Source organism: Erythranthe guttata, chromosome 8 (assembly GCF_056151865.1).
Source record: "Erythranthe guttata isolate IM_541 chromosome 8, IM_541, whole genome shotgun sequence".
NCBI classification, from domain to species: Eukaryota; Viridiplantae; Streptophyta; class Magnoliopsida; order Lamiales; family Phrymaceae; genus Erythranthe; species Erythranthe guttata.
In genome coordinates, this window is record NC_142540.1 from 18,886,462 (window position 1) to 18,906,182 (window position 19,721).

Genomic DNA, 19,721 nt, shown 5'->3' on the forward strand with positions numbered 1-19,721 from the left:
AGCCATTCATATCCCGTTTGAGGTGGCCGTACATTGTAACCTGACATGAAACAAAAACAACAAAAAAAAAAAAAAAATTAAAAAAAAAAAAAAATTAAATGGCTGAAGTAAGAAAAATTGTTCAAATTTGATATTAGAATAAATAGATAATTTAGCCGTATTCCCCGGCAACGGCGCCAAAAACTTGTTGGGTGCTAAATACCAACACGCAAGTGCACGTATCGCAAACAAGTAATAAAGTGGACTCGTGAGAGTCGGATGTCGATCCCACAGGGAATACGCAAATTACCTAATCCTAAGTACCAAATTCTAACAATTATGATTTTTATCCAGCCTACGCAAGTTTGTCAAATTAAATCAATTAAACAACTAAACTAATTAAGAAAGCAAATAACACGGGAAAATATCAATTAAAACAGACCTAGGATTTTATCTTCCCCCTACGCAAGAATTGCTCACCCAAATTCCCTCAATTATGAAATTTATGATTCATGATTATTAACCCGAGACACTAATTTACTCATAACCCGCTGTCGCGTGTATTATGAGTCTATTATTCATAAACGATTCACTATATGTCTATGCAAACCAATTATAAATAAAGCATTAACTAACAAGTCTCGTAAATGGCTACCTAAGGTGATATCTGTATGTCTACGACACCACATGCAATTGACACACTCATCCGGTGAAAACTACTCGAAGGTTCTTCTACTTACCGTCTAATTATCAAAATAGCTATGTCGAGTCAATCCCAATAATCACAGATAAAGCACATAAATTGATCAAGTTCATGCACTAACAATCATAACAAATAGAAGAAATAATCAAAAAATCATAATTGCATAATCTCAAGAAAACGGGTTCACAATCCCCACATAGGGTTCCAACAAAATCCTAGATTAAAAACTTAGCTACTCATAACGAAAAACATAATAAAAGTAATAAAAGTCATAGATTAAGAAAAGATAGGTGAAAGAAGAATTATGATGAAGAGTTGTCAATTCTCCGTCTTCGATTCTTCGTTCTCTCGATCCTCTCGCTTCAAGATTGTGTCCAAAGTTCTTTGATTCGTGCTTGGTTTGGGCTTAAATAGATGTCCCAACTTGGTAGATGATTCTAGGTTTCCTTGTGTGTTTAAAAGTCCAAAATTGTGTCTAGCGGGTGTTGGCGCGGCCGCGCGAAAATCAGTGCAATTCTCGCACGGCCGCGCGAGAATGGCCGAACCTTCTGCCCAAATTCTGCATTTGGCACGGCCGTGCCAAAAATAGGCTAATTTTGGCACGGCCGTGCGGGCCTATTTTCAGCCAATTTCAGCATATTTTTGATTATTTCACTTTTGGCCCATATTTTCTCCAAATTTGCAGTTTTGACCCCAAACTTTTCCAATTCTTCAATTTATACCTAAAATACAATAAATCATATTTTTAAGCACCAATTATCGTTAATTCACACAAAAAAGCTCAAATAAACAGATACGATAAAGTGTAAAAATATACACTTAACAATCATCCCGTCTCCTAATATCCGGGCGGTCATCTTCTCTCTTCCTCTTGGGAGGAGCATTGGCAGAAGCTTCCTCTATGCGTATGTACTTTTCAGCTCAATTTAACAACTCATCTAAGTTGCCATGAGGTCTTCCTGCGATAGATTCTTTGAACCTACCCGATTTCAGGTTTTGCTGCATAATCCCTGAGAGCATATCTTGTCCTACATTGGGAACTTCATGAACAGCCTCCACGAAACGCCTGATGTAGTTGCGGAGTGTTTCATTGTCTCTCTGTACGATAGAGAAGAGATGTGCTGGAGTTTTAGCATATTGCTTATTGATGGCGAATTGGTTGGTGAAGCGCAATGATAACTGAGCGAAAGTGTCAATTGATCCTGTGGGCAGAGCATTGAACCAATTCATGGCTCTCTTGGAAAGAGTGGTGCGGAACATCTTGCACATTGCTGCATCTGTTGGGCCATATAAATCTGCCATAGCGTGGAACTTCTCTATGTGTTCCTGCGGGTCGGTAGTTCCTTCGAACTGAGGTAAGCCTGATACTTTCACTCCTTGAGGCAATACCTCGTTGAGGATGTTCAAGGTGAAAGGACTGCGCCTTGTTGGGATTGGTGCTCCTCCGTCAATTGGGTTGTGCAATCTGGGGAACTGGTTTTGGCGAGATACTCTACTATTTATCTCGTCTTCCCCTTCATTAAAGATATGAGCTCTTCGTAGAGACGCATCACCCCGTTGGAGTGAATGGTGGCGTTGTTGTCTGGGTTGTGGCTCCCTGTGATTAGTAGATAGCTGCATCCGGGATCTTGGATCTGAGGTGGATGAGGATACACTTATCCGATCGTCATTGTTATGGGCTGGTTGCTGTACCCTGGGTGGCATTGCGGGTGGAGCATTAGCTGGGATCACGGGAGAGCGTTAGCTGGGATCGCGGGGGGAGCGTTTGCTGCCATCGTGGCGATGTATTGCGCCACCGCATCAGTGGCGGCGCGAGTAGAAACTTCTGTTATCATTCGTTGGAGTGCCTCCTCGGTTATTTGAACCGTTCGAGAAGCAGGTAGAGGTGGAGCCTGTAGTGGAGGATCGGCGAGTGGTGGGTCCCGAGGGGGAATCGCCTGAACCTCGCGTGGTGGATCCGAAGCACGTGGAGGAGGTGGCAAGCCAGAGCCTCCTCGAACTGGGAGGTTGTTAGCTGTGTCATTCTCTCTCCGAGTGGACTCAGGAGGATCTTGCTGGCTACGTGATCTGGTCTGCATTCCCACAGACGGCGCCAAAATGATGACGTAAAAAATAAATCACCTAGTGTGTTGAAGCTGGGAGAGCAAAGTAGGTCACGTGCTCACGAGCTAGATAGTCCTGAGAACTTTAATTTACTCTAGGATCCTGCGAACAGAAAACACGTACTCTAAGCCGGGGGTTGATCCGGCGGAAACCCCTCCGACGCTCAAGTCAGACGTGAAGATAGTTGGTAATTGTGGAGAGAATTCCAATAGAAGAATTGAGGGAATAATAATAACGTACCTTTATAAAATGAATTTAAGTTGTATTTATACTTTATTGATTGAGCCGAGATCAATTTATCGGACCCAACCTTCTTTGGGTATGATTGGGCCTTCGTATAAATAACTATTAATTTGGGCCTGTGGCCCAGTAAATATGGGTCTATTGGGCTGGCCCAATAGGCATATCACATTCCATGAATTATATAAGTAATACAAATATTATCCAACACATCTTAAGGTTTCAAAATGTCATACATAAAAACAACAGCCGGCCATCATTATAAAATATTGTCTAAATCTTTATTTTGGGAAGAACATATAATACTTCCTTTTTAATAAAACAATTGTGTACCAAATATTTTTTTTTTTATTAATTTGTCTTAGTCTCAAATTATTTGTCACCTTATAATTTCAGTGACATATTAAATGCATTTTTCTCAAATTTGTCTTATATCACTGTCAAATTCGTGGACCATGATTAATTTAATTTATAGTCAATCCCCTTAATTAAGGGCATATTACGACCGCCTATGAGGTAGTGTCAAATTACGAAAAGATCCATCGTGTTCGGGTAAATACAAAAAAAAACCACTCATTCAATAGGTAAATTTGACACCATATTTAAGACGATACATAGTTAAGGCGGTGGTTGTAATTACCCAAACATGAGGGGATTTTTTCGTAATTTAACCTTACAGCAGGGGGTTTCCGTAATTTTCCCATAATATGTAACACAAATGGTACAAAATAAACCCCAATTTAAGACAATCCAAAAATAACTACTAGGAAAAAAAATAAAATTTCTGAAACATAAAAATACAAAACATCCACTAAACCAATACAACAAGGTCTAATAAATCCCCTCATCAAGAAATAAATTAAACAAACAAAATTAAAAAAAAATAAAAATAAAAATACAAGTACCGAAAAAACGACCGAAAACCCGAATTTTAAACGCAACTACATATTCTTACATCCCCGTGGAAGTTCGAGACCACACTTTGTGGGCAACGCCAAAGCATTAGCAGGATCGACTCCAAATTTTTCAAACTCGGATTTGTACTTACAGAAGCAATGCAAATCGGCTTTGCACATCACGGAGCAGCACACTCCGGTGGGCCACGCGGGGTTCTTTCCGGTGATCGCCGGAATGCACTCCGCCAGCTCCGAGAATCTGACGTTGCAGATGGTGGTGGCCGCCACCGCATCTCCGCTAACCGCCGCTGCTAAGATGGCCGATGCTAAGGCGAAGATGATTAGGACACGTGTACTTCTTGTATTTGCCATTTTCTTGTTTTCTTGATTGCAAATATGCAGTGTTATTTGGTTTATTTATAGTGGAGGAGTGTTAGCTGATTTTAATTAAATTTGTGAAGCACAGGGTGGCAGTTTGGTAAATATATTTGGATTTTTGTATATGTAGTTTATAGGTTAAATCGAATTTTTAATATATAATAATAAAATTAATTACTTTTTATTCGAACCCGTGAAGTTGTGAGAATATTTCCAGGTGGGCACACATGCATCCCATTTATTCATAGTGACAAAATAAATAAATAAAATAAAATTTAAAAAAAAAAAAAAAAAGAATCTTTTATAAAAGCATATACATAATATATATATTGCAGCTAAAATGATATATAATTTACTACACAAACCATAATAAACATTAGACTACAATCTTCTTGTCTGAAAAACCTGTTACTCTACAGTGAGCAAATTACAATTCCACAAACAAATAATGAACACCTCTTGGAAATATATATAATATAGTTTAGCCACAATATATATATATATATATATATAGATACATATATATATATACTTTGCAGTTAGCCAAGAGAATAGCAGTCTATTAATAATTTTACCTACCTAAATAATTCGGGTTTTCGTTTAACAGCACCATAGTCGCAATCCTAAGCATATATGAAAGAACAAAGGCGATTAAAATCTTTTTTCCCACGGAGCGTTTGATGATGATGATGATGATGTCAGAATACGGTAAGTTAGCATTAACATCATTTAATCTGCAAAATGCAAGAAAGTTCATCAGATGCAAATCGAGTCTGGTGAAATACTATTTTTTCTGCAAAATCTGTTTTTGTCCGACTTAACGGTAAAATGAAAATAAGAAAGACAAAAATGGGTAAATTTGTCAAATAAGGGAATACGAAGAAAAGTACAAAGGAGATAAGAGAACAATTAATGGGTGAAATGGGATAACAAATTTCAATAAATATCAAATATCCCGGCAGATAATTGTTCCAGTATTACGATCTCTGTCATTATTAACTCAGTATTTATTCTCAAATCAACGAACAATTAAACTTGGCAGGTGTTATTAATAAGCTTTGACTTACCAGTCAGTGTGTATCTGTCACGGTTTCTTGAATAAATGGCGTTGTGCCAACATCTCTGGTATCCCTAATGCTGGAACACTTTCACACCCGAGAAGCTCTTGCAATTTTGTATCACATAGGATGGTTGTCGAATTCAAAGGATCCTAAAACAGCAGAACATAGAGACAATTTGAAGCATAAATCTGAAAACTAATACACCCGCAAAAAAAAAAAAAAAAAAATACTGAATGTATATTAGCTTTGACTCATAGTGACAGAATAATCTTCGGGGTCAAAGAAGAAAATAGTTAGTGCCATAGAGTTTTATTACAATGCATTAGGACGTTTGGTCAGCACTCAGAACATAATAAATTATACGATTTGAAGAAATGAGGCGACTAGAAAAATGAAGCTTGTAAACACCAAAAAATAAGTCGACAAAGAAAACAAACTCAACGATGCGTAAAAGTGTTGGATGGTAAAAGTGCTGAACAAAATGAAATTTCTTCGTAAATTATGTAACACCTGCAGTTTTTTTTTTTTTTATCAGAATATAACTCAGAACAAACAAACGAGAGATCAAGTTCTCAGTGGTCGTATTCGCACTGTATTGACCTTTCGGTCATGCTGCCAACCATCTATCGTAAGCTCCCATATAATTTTAAGAAAATGAATTGAAAAAAAAGGTTTAAACTTTACGTACCCTCTTTCGACCGGAACACAAAAAACAAAATTATTAACAGTTACGTACCTCAAGTTGATGAACCTTTATGTACTCCCACATCTGCCTCAACACTTCTGCTTGTGACATCTCTCTCTCATCAGCTTCCAAGAAACTCGCAAGTTCTTCAGATATCACCACAATTGGAACGGGTTCTTCACTTTTACTCCCCGATTCTGCGTCAGCCTTCAGTTTCTTAGTACTTTTAGGTCTTTCTTCTGCAAGAAAAAAAACAAAACATAATTCATATAATATATTCGCCAAATTCATGAAGTGAAGTAGTACCAGACGGAGAATGAAAAATCATTATATGACACTCGGATACGTACTTGTGGGCTCGAGCGCAATTATATGCTTAGCTAGTAATTTATTCATCTTGAACATGTCGGTACAATCAGTCTCGAATACCAAACGGAGCTCGTCGTTGCAAATTATCTTCCTTTTGTTGTTTGGGTCTTGAAGATTGTTTTTCCTTATGTAAATCCACAACTGTTTCACTATCTGCAAAAACAAAAGTGCTTATTTTACGAGGAATAGGATTCTAAAATAAATACAAATCGAAGCAAAGAGAAAATAGTTTCACAAACCTCAGTTCTCGGTAAAGTTGGGTGACCCACAATGGCTTGAAGCTCGGGAGAAACGCCACAGAGTTTGTTTAGACCACCGGGTCCACCTCTTCTTTTTTTCCTTGGCGGAGCACTGCAAAAAACGTGCATAAAGAGAATATAAAGCCGAAAGGCAGTATCTAAAGAACGTTTAGTTAAAGATTTTTGAGAATCTACTATCCTTGTTAGAGCTGGCTATTGTATGGTTTCTACATCAACAATCGACAGGGTGCCTTAACTGATGGATACAAATGAGAAATCGAAAGGTCCATTTGTTTACCCTCAGCCCATCATTTTCCGACTTATTCTGCTCGGGGAAAAGGCAGTATGAGCAACATGCCCAATAACTAAGATTTTCATAACGAAAGTTCCTTTTGTTGTTTAACGACGTAGATATTTCCATTTCACGTCAAATGGGTCAACAACGCCCAATCAGGGTTAATTATGCCACATCATTACATATCTTAGCATACGTAAATTGTAAAAGGAAATTTCATGAATGGAATGTACTGCAAAGTTTTAGCGAGAAAGATGAGTGGAAAATAAACGAATAGCACTATCATGAAATTTGCTATGTGTTTATACGGTACTTCAGTCTCTTATCACATGGGAAAAGGGACATTCTTTTCATTGCAAAAGAAAGTGTTTTTCTACGAGCATCGCACATGGCATTAACACCTAGAGCCCTAAAGTTGCTCGCTCGGTTTTAGGTGCGGCATATCTTTGCAGGTAGTTAAATCCAATCAAAATGGAGGCATAATCGAAGATTGAGTTATCGAGAAATATATTACACTGATCCTGCTAATGTTTAATAGTTAGACAAATGCAAAATTTAAACCCTAATTGTTCAGCATAAAGACACGGAATTCACAACCCCCTTCACAAGATAACTCGTTTTAAGGAAAATAAAAACCCACCTCTCTTTGGCGGAGGCGCCGGCACCGGCAACACTGGGTGCGGGTGCAGTGACCACCACCGGTGGAACCGGAGGGGGATGAGACAACTGCGGCTGAGGTGGCTGGGTCGGGCGGAAGCCGTAACTCTCTGCGGGAAGATGTCCGGTGAAATTTGGGGGCAAATGCGGGGAATTGGAGGGGAGGAAATTGGGGTTTTGGTGGAGGGCAAAATGGTCCTTCTGCTGGTGGTGGTGGTGTTGGGGAATGAAATTCTGGGGCTGGGAACGAAGGAGGAGGAAACGGTGGATCTGGCTGTGGATGAAGTCGATTTTGTTGCTCAAATTGACACCCAATTTCGATTCGAGCTGCTGAACGACGCCGTGTACGGAGGTGAACGCGTTGCCTCCGTCGCGGAGGACGGACTCCAGCGCCTCCGCAAGCTGCTGCTCCGTCACCGCCATTCCCGGCGGCGGAGGCGGCGGCGGCGCTGCTGGACCTCTATCACTCATTTAAATTTTCCAATTCGCCACTCCCACGCAGTTGCCGTTGTTTTTTTTACAGCAGCAAAAAATATTAACTAACCCCCCCTCTCTCTCTCTCTCTCTCTCTCTCTCTCTCTCGCTCTCCCTTTCTCTCTCTACGCTTTTTCTCACTTTCTCTCTGATGTTTCTCTCTCTCTCTCTCTCTTCTTCTACCTTTCTCTCTCTATCTCTATCCCTATCTCTATCTTATATAAACGTAAATGACGAAATTAGCCCTGCCCAAGGGATTGGGTGACAGGCGTGGGCACGCAGTGTCTTGTGAAAGCCAATGACACAATGACACGTGTTGCAGTTAACCCGCGTGTGGGTGACAGTCAAATTCAACTTAGATTATTATTGGGCTTATAGGCTTCTTTATGTTTGGGCTTGGATTTGATATTTACCGAAGGGATTTGCTTTTTACCGTTTGAAAAAGGCTATTTACCGTTCAAAAAAACTCTCTCTCTCTCTCTCTAAAAAAAATTGCTCTCAAGACAATTTCTTCACAAATCATTCTTATTGGTGTGATATACGAACATAAATGAATTTATCGAATGAAGATCGGGATAGCGAACACAGCGAGGTAAAAATTCCGTCTTTTCGATCGAAAAAACTGGGCTAAACATTCAAAAGCCCAACTTGGGCGCCCGACAGTGCAGTGCACGCCCATGTTGGGCGTGCAGTTGGCTGTTACACGCCCATTATGGGCGTTTGTAGGCCAACTGCACGCCCAACATGGGCGTGCACTGCACTGCCGGGCGCCCGACTTGGGCTTTTGAATTTTAAACCTTTTTTTTTTTTTTTTTTTTTTTTAAATCAATTATTTTATGTTTTTTTCAGGACGATACGACTACATTTGAAGTTGATCATACCGATTATTTTACCACTACTCAGTTGTTTGACTCGAAGGATGAGGTAGTGGTTTGGGTGAGGTTCGTTGCAAGAGGTCTTTTTGTGAAAATAGTAAAAAGCAGCAGTCCTAAAAAAAAGATTTTTTTGACTTGTGACCTATTCGGGGAAAAACGAGAATGTCCATCAACTAATCCAGACGCGCGTCCGAGAAGGACCGGTAGCAAAAAAATAGGTTGTGGTTTTCATATTGTCGGAGAACTACGATGGGATGATAGATGGGGGGTCAGAGTAATATACGGGAAGCATAATCATGTTCCGATATACAAGTCCGGGCATGGGATGAGTGCATTGTCTCAGGAGGAGGCGAAGATCATTAGTGATCTGTCACAAAGTCATGTGCCGCCCAAGAAGATTTTGGCTAACTTGAGACAAAATGGTTTGGGTCTCGATGCTTATTCGAAACAAATATACAATGAGAAGGCGAAATTGAAAAGACTATCTAGGGGTGACCGCACAGTGATGCAACATTTGATTGGGTTGCTTGAGGAGCATAACTATTACAAGTGGTTCCGTACTGATGAAACAACACATGCAATTACTGATTTGATGTGGACTCACCCTCAATCTGTCGAATTGTTAAGTAAGTTTCCGTACGTATTACTACTTGACAGTACTTGACAGGATTAGAACCATCGAAAGTACCACCCATCGGGACAGGAGGCGGAGTCGGAGTCCGAACATCCTCGTAATCGTCATCGGATGGAAAATCCGGCACCGGAAACTGATACTTCTGCTGAAAGCGTAGTTGTGGATCGTACTCGTACTCCTGCGGCTGCATATATGCATCCATGGGTGCATCCATCTCCTGATCGGCCTCTGTCTCTGTCTCCTCCTGAATCATCGTACGTGGGGGTACAAAAGCACCAGTGCGTTCCCCACGACGTTTAGAACCGGTAACATTTCTATTATGTGTCCTTCCCTCCCGTTCCGCAGTATTCTCCTCCACCGGATCTGCAGGAGGACGAATCAGGAGTCCTTTCCCTTTTCCCAGTCCGAATTTTTTCGCCCAATTAGACATCCTGTAAACATAAAATTATTATAATTTTCTAACTTATTTTAATTCAGAAAAAAAATATTTCTTTTAAATCAGAAAAAAAAAAATATATATATATATTAAATCGAATGCCCGGTTTGGGCGTTTCCCGGCCGAACCGACGCCTGGACCGGGCGCCGGTTCGCCCGGGAAACGCCCAAACCGGGCGTGCAAACACTCATTTCACGCCCAAACCGGGCGCTGGCAGCATGAACGGACGCCCGCTTTGGGCGTCGGTTCATGCAGCCAGCGCCCGGTTTGGGCGTTTGGCTCTAACTTCCGAAAAATTCAAAAGCCCTACAAATCGATTTGTAGGGCTTTTAAACATGAAATTGGTTGCAAAATCGAGTTACCCATTGCATATAACACATGTAGGTGTTGAAATTACCTGAAAAAATCGAAGCCCAAGCTCGATTTTGGTTGATTTCGAAATTTTTCGAAAAAAAAAAAATTTTCTGAAATTTTTGGAATGGGGGGTAATTGGAGAGAATTTCGAATTTTAGGGGTTTTAGAGAGATAAACTGTTTTTTACTTTGAACGGTAAATAGCAGTTATTAACCCGTAAAGAGCATTTTCTTTGCCGAAACATATGTGGCCTTTTTTGTCAACATATATAAAGACTATAGGTAACTTGAAATTTGGGAGAGTTTAAGAAATGTTTTATTTAATTATTTTCTCTTCCAATTTTTAATTCAAAATTTTGCATTGCACATTTATATTGAAAGGTTATCATAATTTTTTTGAATGTGTATTTCAAGTGCACCAATTGGAGTAATTGATGGAGTAGAAGAGTGTACGATGTCGTTTAACTCGATAAAGAAATTTATTCAATGTATTTCAAGTGATTGTAGATTACATTATCTATATCGAAAATATATATATTCGAAAATATGATTAATTCATACGCGTAATAAATATATATTAATAAATGACGGATGTAAGTAGGGTTGTGCATGGATCGGTTTTAACCACCAACCAACCCATTTTCGACCCACAATTTGTGATGGTTAATCAACCATCAACCGACCCATTTAAGTTGGGTCGATAATGTCAACCAACCCATGTATAGTTGGGTCGATAATGGTTTCTAATATGCTAAAAAGTTGGTTAGTTGGTTAATATCGGCCAACCAACTTTATTCATTAATTTATTATTTATTAAATTTAATTAAAATATTTAATATTTTTAATTTCAAATTTCTATTTTATATCACATTTATTAAATTGTTTAATATTGACCAAAATTTTAAAAACAATAAATCTAACTAAATTATCTAATTTGAACTATTTTAATTTTAAGACATATAGTCTAAATATTTGGACGATTATTACTTGTTGAACTATTTATGTTTAATTGTAATATATATGCCCGTAATGTTTTTAATCTTTTATTTCAATATAATTGAACTAGTCGCATTTAATTTATAAAAGATATAGCGTTGTAACAAGTAATAAAATATTAAAAAAAAATAAAAAATATTTAGATGGATGACCCATCAACCAAACCACCAACCAACCCATTAAATTGGTTTTCAACCATCACCCAACCCATGTAAGTTGGGTCGATAACGGTTTCCAATATTTACTAAAGTTGGTTGGATGGGTTGGGTTGGTTTTATGACTGGTTTTTAACCAAACCAACCAACGCACAGCCCTAGACGTAAGTGTGGATTATCGATTCCCAACTCCTAAATATGTAATTTGACGTAAAGTATGGGATTACTTACAAGATTAAATATAATAATACCCTACGTCGCAAGGAACAATCGCTCAAATCAATTGGTGCGATTTTCTAGAAGAATGTTTTTCGTTGGTTGATGAAATTGTGTTCCATTCCGTTAATTATTTTTTTAAACAAAAAAAATATATATAAAAAGTTCAAGTTATAACTCGAATTGGATTTGTGTTTGATATATCATTCGATTGCTACTTTAAACAAAAACTCAAACTTCAGTTCGACTCGACTCAATTCATTCACTCCAATAACGGACTTACTAATTTCCAACGGCGAAACAAAAAACTCTCGAGAAAAGAGTAAAAGGCCGCAATAATTGGCCTACATGTGGCTCTAATTACCAAACTCTTTAATCAAATTCATTTATTTTTAGCTCTAAATTTCTAACATATTTATCGGATCACCACAAATTAGCACATCATTTTATCACCACCTAAAAACCAACAAATAAATAAATAAATAAAAAGTATTACTTGCTCTCTATTTCATTTCCTCTCTCTCTTTTAGTACACTAAAAAAATATTGCATGAACAAAAAAAATTCCAAATCTTATGCTTACAATCAGTGTCTCAATTTTCCCAGCTTTTGTTTTCAGGTATTCAATTCTTCTTCCCTTTACTTTAAATATTATTTTTCCGTTTTATGAAGTAAGATCAGATCAGTAGCGGAGCCAGAATTTTATTTACACGAGGCACATAATGCATTAGAAAAAATATTGAATTTTGTATACAAAATACTAGTGATTTCAGAAATCGTGAGGGCCGGCCCGGACCCTTATTGGCCCTATGCTGGCTTTCCCACTCGATCCAATATAGTGAACATTGTATTTCTTGCATTTATACTATGCTATATCGAGTGAAATATACTGGGTAGATCTTCACTATTCATATACACACAAAAACGCACACTCACTGATATTAGTATGTGTAGATCGACGGTAAAATCACCTGATGTAACCTTCGCCGGATGTAGTATAGAAATAACTGCATTTCTTGTGTTATTATTTATTTATTAAATGTAATAAATTGGACAGGATTCTGGGGGATATTGAGGAGGTAAGAGAAAAATGGAGTCGAACGGAAAAATGAAGGAGAAAATGGAAGATTCGGACAACGAGACGAACCGAAATAGTAACGCGCACGATCCGGACATAGCTTCGGATTCGGAAGGGAAGATAAGCCGACAGCCGAGCCAGTCATCTTGCTATGCTACTGAAGATGATGAAGATTTGGCTAACATTCAGTTGGGTCCTAAGATGACTATTAAGGAGCATCTTGAGAAAGATAAGGTCCTATTTATTTTAATTTAATTAATTAATTAATTAATTGATCATTAATTACATTTTAATTATTCCTCGGATTATATAAAAATTATTACAATTCCAGGATGATGAGAGCTTGAGGAGGTGGAAAGAGCAGCTTCTTGGAAGTGTGGATGCTAGTGCTGTTGAGGGTAATTTTTATTTTTTATTTATTTAATTTTATAATTTAGGAATTTCGTAGGAGATCGAATTTACATGGTACTCGGTTGTTGATATTCGAAAAATGTACGGCTTTATTTAGTTGTTAAGATAAAATTAACGAAGATATGATTATACAATCCCCTATGATAATTGTGTAAAGGCCTCGTTTGGTTAGTGAGATCAGCCATAGTTTAATTGAAATAAACGAACTTTGTTTATTGTTTATTTTATTTTTATAATTTGAAATATTCGAAAACATAGGGCTTTATTTAGTTAATATAAAAATAAAATTAACAAACATATGATTACACAATCTTATGAAAGCAAAATTCAATTGTTTAAGCCCTCGTTTGGTTAGTAAGATCAGCCATGATTAATTAAATAATCAGACTTTGTTCGATATTTAGTAAATCCAATAGCTTTTCGTGTCGACTCAGAAATATTACTGTATATGCATGCATGACCTATCTTGTCTTTTATGTAGATTATTTATCGGACCTCCCTATAGTTCGATAATACGATTGAATTTTCATCAGATTAATTAAACTCGAGCGTTTTTTTATTTATTTTTTAATTATTTTTATTTTTTTTATTTTTAAATATAGAGAATCAAGAACCAGATGTAAAGATAATAAGTCTTACAATACTGTCCCCAGAGAGACCAGATTTGATGCTTCCAATACCAGAATCTGGTAACCCTAAAGGATTATGGTTCACTCTCAAAGAAGGCAGCCGTTACCGTCTCAGATTTTCCGTTAAGATCAGCAATGACATTGTTTGTGGCCTCAAGTACATTAACACCGTTTGGAAGACTGGCATCAAAGGTTTTTTTTTTTTTTTTTTTTTTTTAATATATATAATTACATTTAGTATAATAATAATAATAATTAATATTGATATTAATAAATAATAATAAAATCTTTTAGATTCCGATAAATATACTCCACCGATAATTTCAATTTTTACCCTCGTAAAACAAAAAGTAACACATGTAACGAGCCGAATTTTCGAAACATTCTAATTTTTTTTTTCTAGGGTAATATAGATATTTTACAATTTTCATTAGAAAATGTTGAATTTTCATTTAGTGTAGTAATTTATATTATTCTTTTTTATATTTTTAATTTAGGGGCAATTTAGACATTTTACATACTGTTAAAAAAACAAGCTATTTCGCAATTTAGCTGTCTTGACGAATTTTCATAATTTACCGTATTATTTCCTATATTATAAACTATAATAAAACGGCATGGATCCTGAATTTTGCTTCCGCGGTGATCGATTTATTATTTTATTTTTTAATAATAATAATAAAAAAAAATAATATTGATATTTGAAATGTATTATTACAAAACAGTTGACAGCTCAAAACAAATGCTGGGAACATTTAGCCCACAAGCTGAACCATACACACATGTAATGGAAGAAGAGACTACCCCTTCTGGAATTTTTGCTAGAGGATCTTATTCTGCAAGAACTAAGGTTTTTTATTTCATATTTTTTAATTAATTAATCATTTTTATTTTAGAGAAATTGGAAATTAAATATTAATAACCGATTGTGATGTTTTTTTCGTTACGTTTTTAGTTCGTTGATGACGACAACAAGTGCTACCTGGAGATTAACTACACTTTCGATATCCAGAAAGATTGGCCCTCCACATAGCCTCAAAATTTTTTCTGCAAATGATGCGGATTTAATTTGGTATTTTTTTTTCTATAAAATAATTATATTATCCTGCAATTTTCTTTTATTATTATCAATTTTTATGATATGGTGATTTTATTTATTTATTTTTTTGTAGTTTTGAGTATTTTTTCAGAAGTATAGTTTGAGCTAGAAGTTGAAGTTTGGGGGAGAAAAATAGTTTCGAAGTTAGAAGATGTGGAATTGTTTATAAGAGTTTCGATTTGGTTTTATTTCAAATTTTATTGTATTCGGTGTAAAAAATATTGTACTAAGTCGTACTATATATATCTGCAAGTAACGAATAAAAAAGTGCGAGAAACTTGCAGATTCTTTTTTTTTTTTTCTGTTTTTAATTTGAATATTTTTTGTTTTTCTGTTACTTTGATATTTGATAATGTAATTCTTGATTTACTCCTCACGAACATATAATCATGTGATTGAAACTTATGTGTGAAATTGATACATATATTCCAATTATGATTGCATCTATTAGAGATGAAAATTGGAATAAAATTTAAAATGATGAAATTCAGTTGCTAAAATGAGTTTTTTAGTCCCGTAAGTTTATTAATTGCGAGTTTTAGTCTATCACATCTCACAATTAGAATTTCAATCGTGTAAGTTATAAAAGTTGAGAATTTTGGTCATATGACCTGCTATAACAGGTAATGCAATAGTTGATTGAATGTGACAATGAGTTGAAATTTAATTTATAAAAACTAGCATTTTTCCCCGTGCGATGCACGGGATATTATTTCAAAAAAAAAAATTAATTTAATACGTAATAAGATAATATAGTATACTATAACATAGTAAAATTTAATAATGTAGTATTATTCATATTTTATACAACATAAGTTTTTTTTTTAAATCTTACATATTAAGATTTATAATCCAAATAAATAGATTAACATTTAACAAATCGAATTTCTATCTTTATCTCATACGATTTGAGATATATTGATGAAAAATAGGAGATTAATAATTGTTGAAAATTATAATTAGAAAATAATTAGTAGAGGAAAAATATTAAAAATAAATAATTACAGAAGTGCCATTAGGGTTTGTTAGGGTTGTCCAACGTTTCTTTCTTTTATATATAAGATAAATAGATTAAAAATAAACTAGATGATGTGGTTGATGAGTTGGACGATTTTGAAGGGAAATAAAATATACCATCAAATTATTTTTTATTTGATGAAGGAAATAAACATTTTTTGGTAGCTAATTTGTTTATTAATATTTTATAGTTTTCGATTTATAAAAATAGTAATGAACTATAAGTTATTATTCGTTATGGATATTTGTTATTCATGGTTGATAATGTTATTCATGGTTGATAACGTTATTTATGTTTGGATGCTCTAGAATGATTTTTGGTACATTTAATTTAATAAAACTATGACTATATTTTTTTTTTTTTGTTAATTCATAAATGCCAACTCATTCAACCAACCATTGCATTACCTGTTATAGCAGGTTATAGGATCAAAACTCTCAAAAATTGTAACTTGGAGGACTAAAACTATAATTTTGAAATGTGGTGGATTAAAACTCCCAACAAGTAAAAATTACACGACTAAAAGACTCATTTTTGCCAATTCAGTTATATAAAATTTCGAATTTTGTTCCGACTTAGTTTTTGAAACTAGTTCAAAAAATTAAAGTTATAATATCAACTTTATTACATATTATATTATACGTCACAAAAATGGTAAAATACAGTGTTTATCACTCAAGTTTGTACTAATTTCACATTTGGTCTCTCATGTTAAAAAAAACACATTTGATCCCTCATGTTTCAAAAATTCAACTTTTTTAGTCCTTCATGTCAATTTTCCATCAAAACTAACGGAATCAAGCGTGTGTCTAATGGTAAATAGTCGGAAATGTCGAAAAATGATAAATTATTGAAAGATAAAGGATCAAATGTGTATTTTATGAACACAATGGACCAAATGTGATATCAATGCAAACACGAGGGATAAAGGCGGTAATTATCCCTCACATGAATATAGTTCTTTCTTTTTTTTTTTTTTGAGAAGAATCGATCAATATTATTGGGCGATATCCGCCAAGTCCGAAGGAAGGGTTGCTCCCTCGCTACAAGACAAGAATGACCATAGATCGACACTAACATATGTGCCAATTTATTACCAGATCGTCTAATAAAATCAAACGTACAAGATACAAAGATTCTAGATAAAGACAGACTTTGTTCAATGAATGCTCCAAACGGAAGAACCGAATGATTCTTGTCCTGAAGCGCTGTTATCACCTGTAAATTGTCCCCTTCCACAATAATGTTCGGCCACTCATTTTCTTGTACTGTGATTAATCCCCTGAGAATAGCATGGGCTTCTCCATCTACCACCGTTGGCCGACCGGCGAACTTGTGAACCATCCAAAACACACACTCACCTCTAGAATTGCGAGCGACAAGTGAAGTAGCATAATACGCCTCACCTCGCGGAAAGCTTGCATTCACATTAATTTTGATCACTCCGTCGTTCGGTGACTTCCACTTCGTAGGGAGTCGTTGAGGTTGTGTAAGAGACGAACGCAGTTGATGTTCTGAATGCTCCTTGAGGTAGTCTTTATACCAACTCAAGATTGCGACCGCTTGTAGACTGTTCTTCCCGTGCATTTCTTTGTTCCGTTGGTCCCAACACTTCCACATAACCGTAGTGGCCAAGTTTAGCGAATCCTTGTCCAGGCTGGTTACTAGAAGCTCAAATAATTGCAAATGAGATTGAATTGAATGCAGTTTTAGTTGATCAAACGGCGGACAGATCCAAATATCGCCCACATCTCGACAAGATAGGAGAACATGTAATGCTGATTCAACCCCAATTCCACATCTCATACACTGTGGAGAGAAAGATATTTTACACTAAATCTTTGTCGTCGGAATATAGTTCTTTCATTTCCATTAAATCGACTCTAAAATTTTCGATTTGGAAACATATTTTCTCAACCCAAATTCAATTCGGGTTCTCAATTTTTTTCAAAAAAGAAAAACATAAATAAATAAAATTAATTTTTCACTTGAAAAAATAAATAAATAATATTGGATCTGATTCGTTAGATTTGTATTTCAGCAGTCAACTTTGACTAAAGATATTTTAGAGAGAGAAGAAGAGCCCCACTTACAGTTGGACTAAAGCTAATAAAATAATTAAAAAAATGGCAGCTCAAAAAAATAAATACTAAAAATTGGCCACTTAATGAAGATCATGTAATTAAATTCAAATTAATTTTTCCGAGAGAGATCAAAAAAAATCAATGGAGATTGAAATCCAAAACTTCATCACGATCTGGTTAACAGCCACCGCATCTCTAATCTTCTGCCACCAGATCGCCGCCCGAATCCCCGGCGGCGCCGCCAGGCTCCTCTCCGTGCTCCCCGTGATCTACATCTTCACCGCCCTCCCCCTCCGCCTCAACTCCGTCCACCTCGGCGGCCCCACCGTGTTCTACCTCGTCTGGCTCGGCAATTTCAAGCTCCTCCTCTTCTCCTTCAATCAAGGCCCACTCGTCTCGAATCCGCCATTGTCGCTCCTCCATTTCGTCTCCATCGGCCTCTTCCCGATCAAACCCAAGCAAACCCTAACCCTAACCCCCAATTCAGAAAGGCGGATTCTTCTTCTTCTGGTGAAATGCGTGCTTTTAGCAGGGGTTGTTTATTCGTATAATTACAGGGAAATTATACATCCGTATTTGATTTTAGTTCTGTACTGCTGCCACGTGTACCTCGGCGTGGAGCTGATGCTGGCCGTGACCGCCGCGCCGGTGCGAGCCGTCCTCGGCTTGGAGATCGAGCCGCAGTTCGACGAGCCGTATTTGGCGACCTCGCTACAGGATTTCTGGGGGCGGAGGTGGAACCTCATGGTCAGCGCTATCCTGCGCCACACCGTGTACCACCCCGTGCGCCGCGTCGTCGGAGGGAGGTGGTCCCAGGCGGCGGCGATCGCCGCCACGTTTTTGGTCTCCGGATTGATGCACGAGGTGGTTTACTACTACCTGACGCGTGCGGTCCCCACGTGGGAGGTGACGTGGTTCTTCGTCCTGCACGGGGTTTGCGTCGCCGTGGAGGTGGGGATGAAGAAGGCCGCGCTCCGCCGTGGATGGCGGCTGCATAGGGCGGTTTCAGGGCCGCTGACGGTGGGGTTTGCGGCGGTTACCAGTGGGTGGCTGTTTTTCCCGCAGGTGATTAGGAGTGGGCTGGATTTAAAGGCGATTGACGAGTACTCGTTTTTGGTGCGTTGGATTGGTGACCGGTTACCGGCAATTCCCTAAAAGTGCTTTTCCGGCAAAAAAGCGCTTTTCAACAATTTCTTTTTGAAAATTATATTTTTCACCCCTCAAGTTTGCACCTATCTCACATTTGGTTCTCTATGTTCACAAAAAAACACATTTGGTCCCTCATGTTTCAATAATATAACGCTTTTGATCATTTCCGTCAATTTACCGTTTGTTTGTCAGTTTCCGTTAATTTACCTTTAGTTCGTCAGTTAAGTCATTTATGTGCACATTCTTGATTCCATTAGTTTTAACGAAAATTTGACGGAAATAACTAGAAGTGTTGAATTTTTAAAATATGAGGAATCAAATATGTTTTTTGTGAACTTGAGAGACCAAATGTGAAATCGGTGTTAATTTGAGCGACTAACACGTATTTTTCCCTTTTTTTTTTTCTCTTAATTGTGAATCTTTTTTATTGGGTAAATTATAATTACACCTTAAAATAGGGTCAAATTACGAAAAAACCCTCATGTTTGAGTAACTACAAGTCTACAATCA

At 36.8% G+C, this 19,721-nt stretch overlaps 6 protein-coding genes across 6 annotated transcripts; 3 read left to right on the forward strand and 3 right to left on the reverse strand.

Moving 5' to 3' along the window:
• Positions 1 to 3,764: 3,764 nt before the first annotated feature.
• LOC105961949 (putative lipid-transfer protein DIR1) lies at positions 3,765 to 4,351 on the reverse strand. Its single transcript, XM_012986209.2, has one exon. The coding sequence runs from the start codon at positions 4,291 to 4,293 to the stop codon at positions 3,967 to 3,969; it is 327 nt and encodes a 108-aa protein (XP_012841663.2). The 5' UTR covers positions 4,294 to 4,351; the 3' UTR covers positions 3,765 to 3,966.
• Positions 4,352 to 4,598: 247 nt separating this feature from the next.
• LOC105962059 (uncharacterized) lies at positions 4,599 to 8,283 on the reverse strand. Its single transcript, XM_012986332.2, has 6 exons — positions 7,589 to 8,283; positions 6,654 to 6,765; positions 6,396 to 6,567; positions 6,097 to 6,284; positions 5,367 to 5,509; positions 4,599 to 5,033 (listed from the first exon to the last, which is right to left on the reverse strand). Exons 1-5 carry the CDS (start codon positions 8,074 to 8,076, stop codon positions 5,384 to 5,386), a joined length of 1,086 nt encoding a protein of 361 aa, XP_012841786.2. The 5' UTR covers positions 8,077 to 8,283; the 3' UTR covers positions 4,599 to 5,033; positions 5,367 to 5,383.
• Positions 8,284 to 8,629: 346 nt separating this feature from the next.
• On the forward strand, positions 8,630 to 9,618 carry LOC148768716 (uncharacterized). The gene is made up of 3 exons (XM_088821328.1): positions 8,630 to 8,671; positions 8,929 to 9,020; positions 9,216 to 9,618. The coding sequence occupies exons 1-3, from the start codon at positions 8,630 to 8,632 to the stop codon at positions 9,616 to 9,618; spliced, it is 537 nt and encodes a 178-aa protein (XP_088677454.1).
• Positions 9,619 to 12,212: 2,594 nt separating this feature from the next.
• On the forward strand, positions 12,213 to 15,374 carry LOC105961947 (rho GDP-dissociation inhibitor 1). The gene is made up of 7 exons (XM_012986208.2): positions 12,213 to 12,362; positions 12,801 to 13,055; positions 13,153 to 13,219; positions 13,835 to 14,053; positions 14,587 to 14,711; positions 14,817 to 14,933; positions 15,034 to 15,374. Exons 2-6 carry the CDS (start codon positions 12,834 to 12,836, stop codon positions 14,892 to 14,894), a joined length of 711 nt encoding a protein of 236 aa, XP_012841662.1. The 5' UTR covers positions 12,213 to 12,362; positions 12,801 to 12,833; the 3' UTR covers positions 14,895 to 14,933; positions 15,034 to 15,374.
• A 991-nt stretch (positions 15,375 to 16,365) lies between these two features.
• Positions 16,366 to 17,784, reverse strand: LOC148768717 (uncharacterized). The gene is made up of 2 exons (XM_088821329.1): positions 17,133 to 17,784; positions 16,366 to 16,385 (listed from the first exon to the last, which is right to left on the reverse strand). Exons 1-2 carry the CDS (start codon positions 17,782 to 17,784, stop codon positions 16,366 to 16,368), a joined length of 672 nt encoding a protein of 223 aa, XP_088677455.1.
• A 51-nt stretch (positions 17,785 to 17,835) lies between these two features.
• LOC105962058 (long-chain-alcohol O-fatty-acyltransferase) lies at positions 17,836 to 19,374 on the forward strand. The gene has a single exon (XM_012986331.2). The coding sequence runs from the start codon at positions 18,204 to 18,206 to the stop codon at positions 19,215 to 19,217; it is 1,014 nt and encodes a 337-aa protein (XP_012841785.2). The 5' UTR covers positions 17,836 to 18,203; the 3' UTR covers positions 19,218 to 19,374.
• The last annotated feature ends 347 nt before the right edge of the window (positions 19,375 to 19,721 follow it).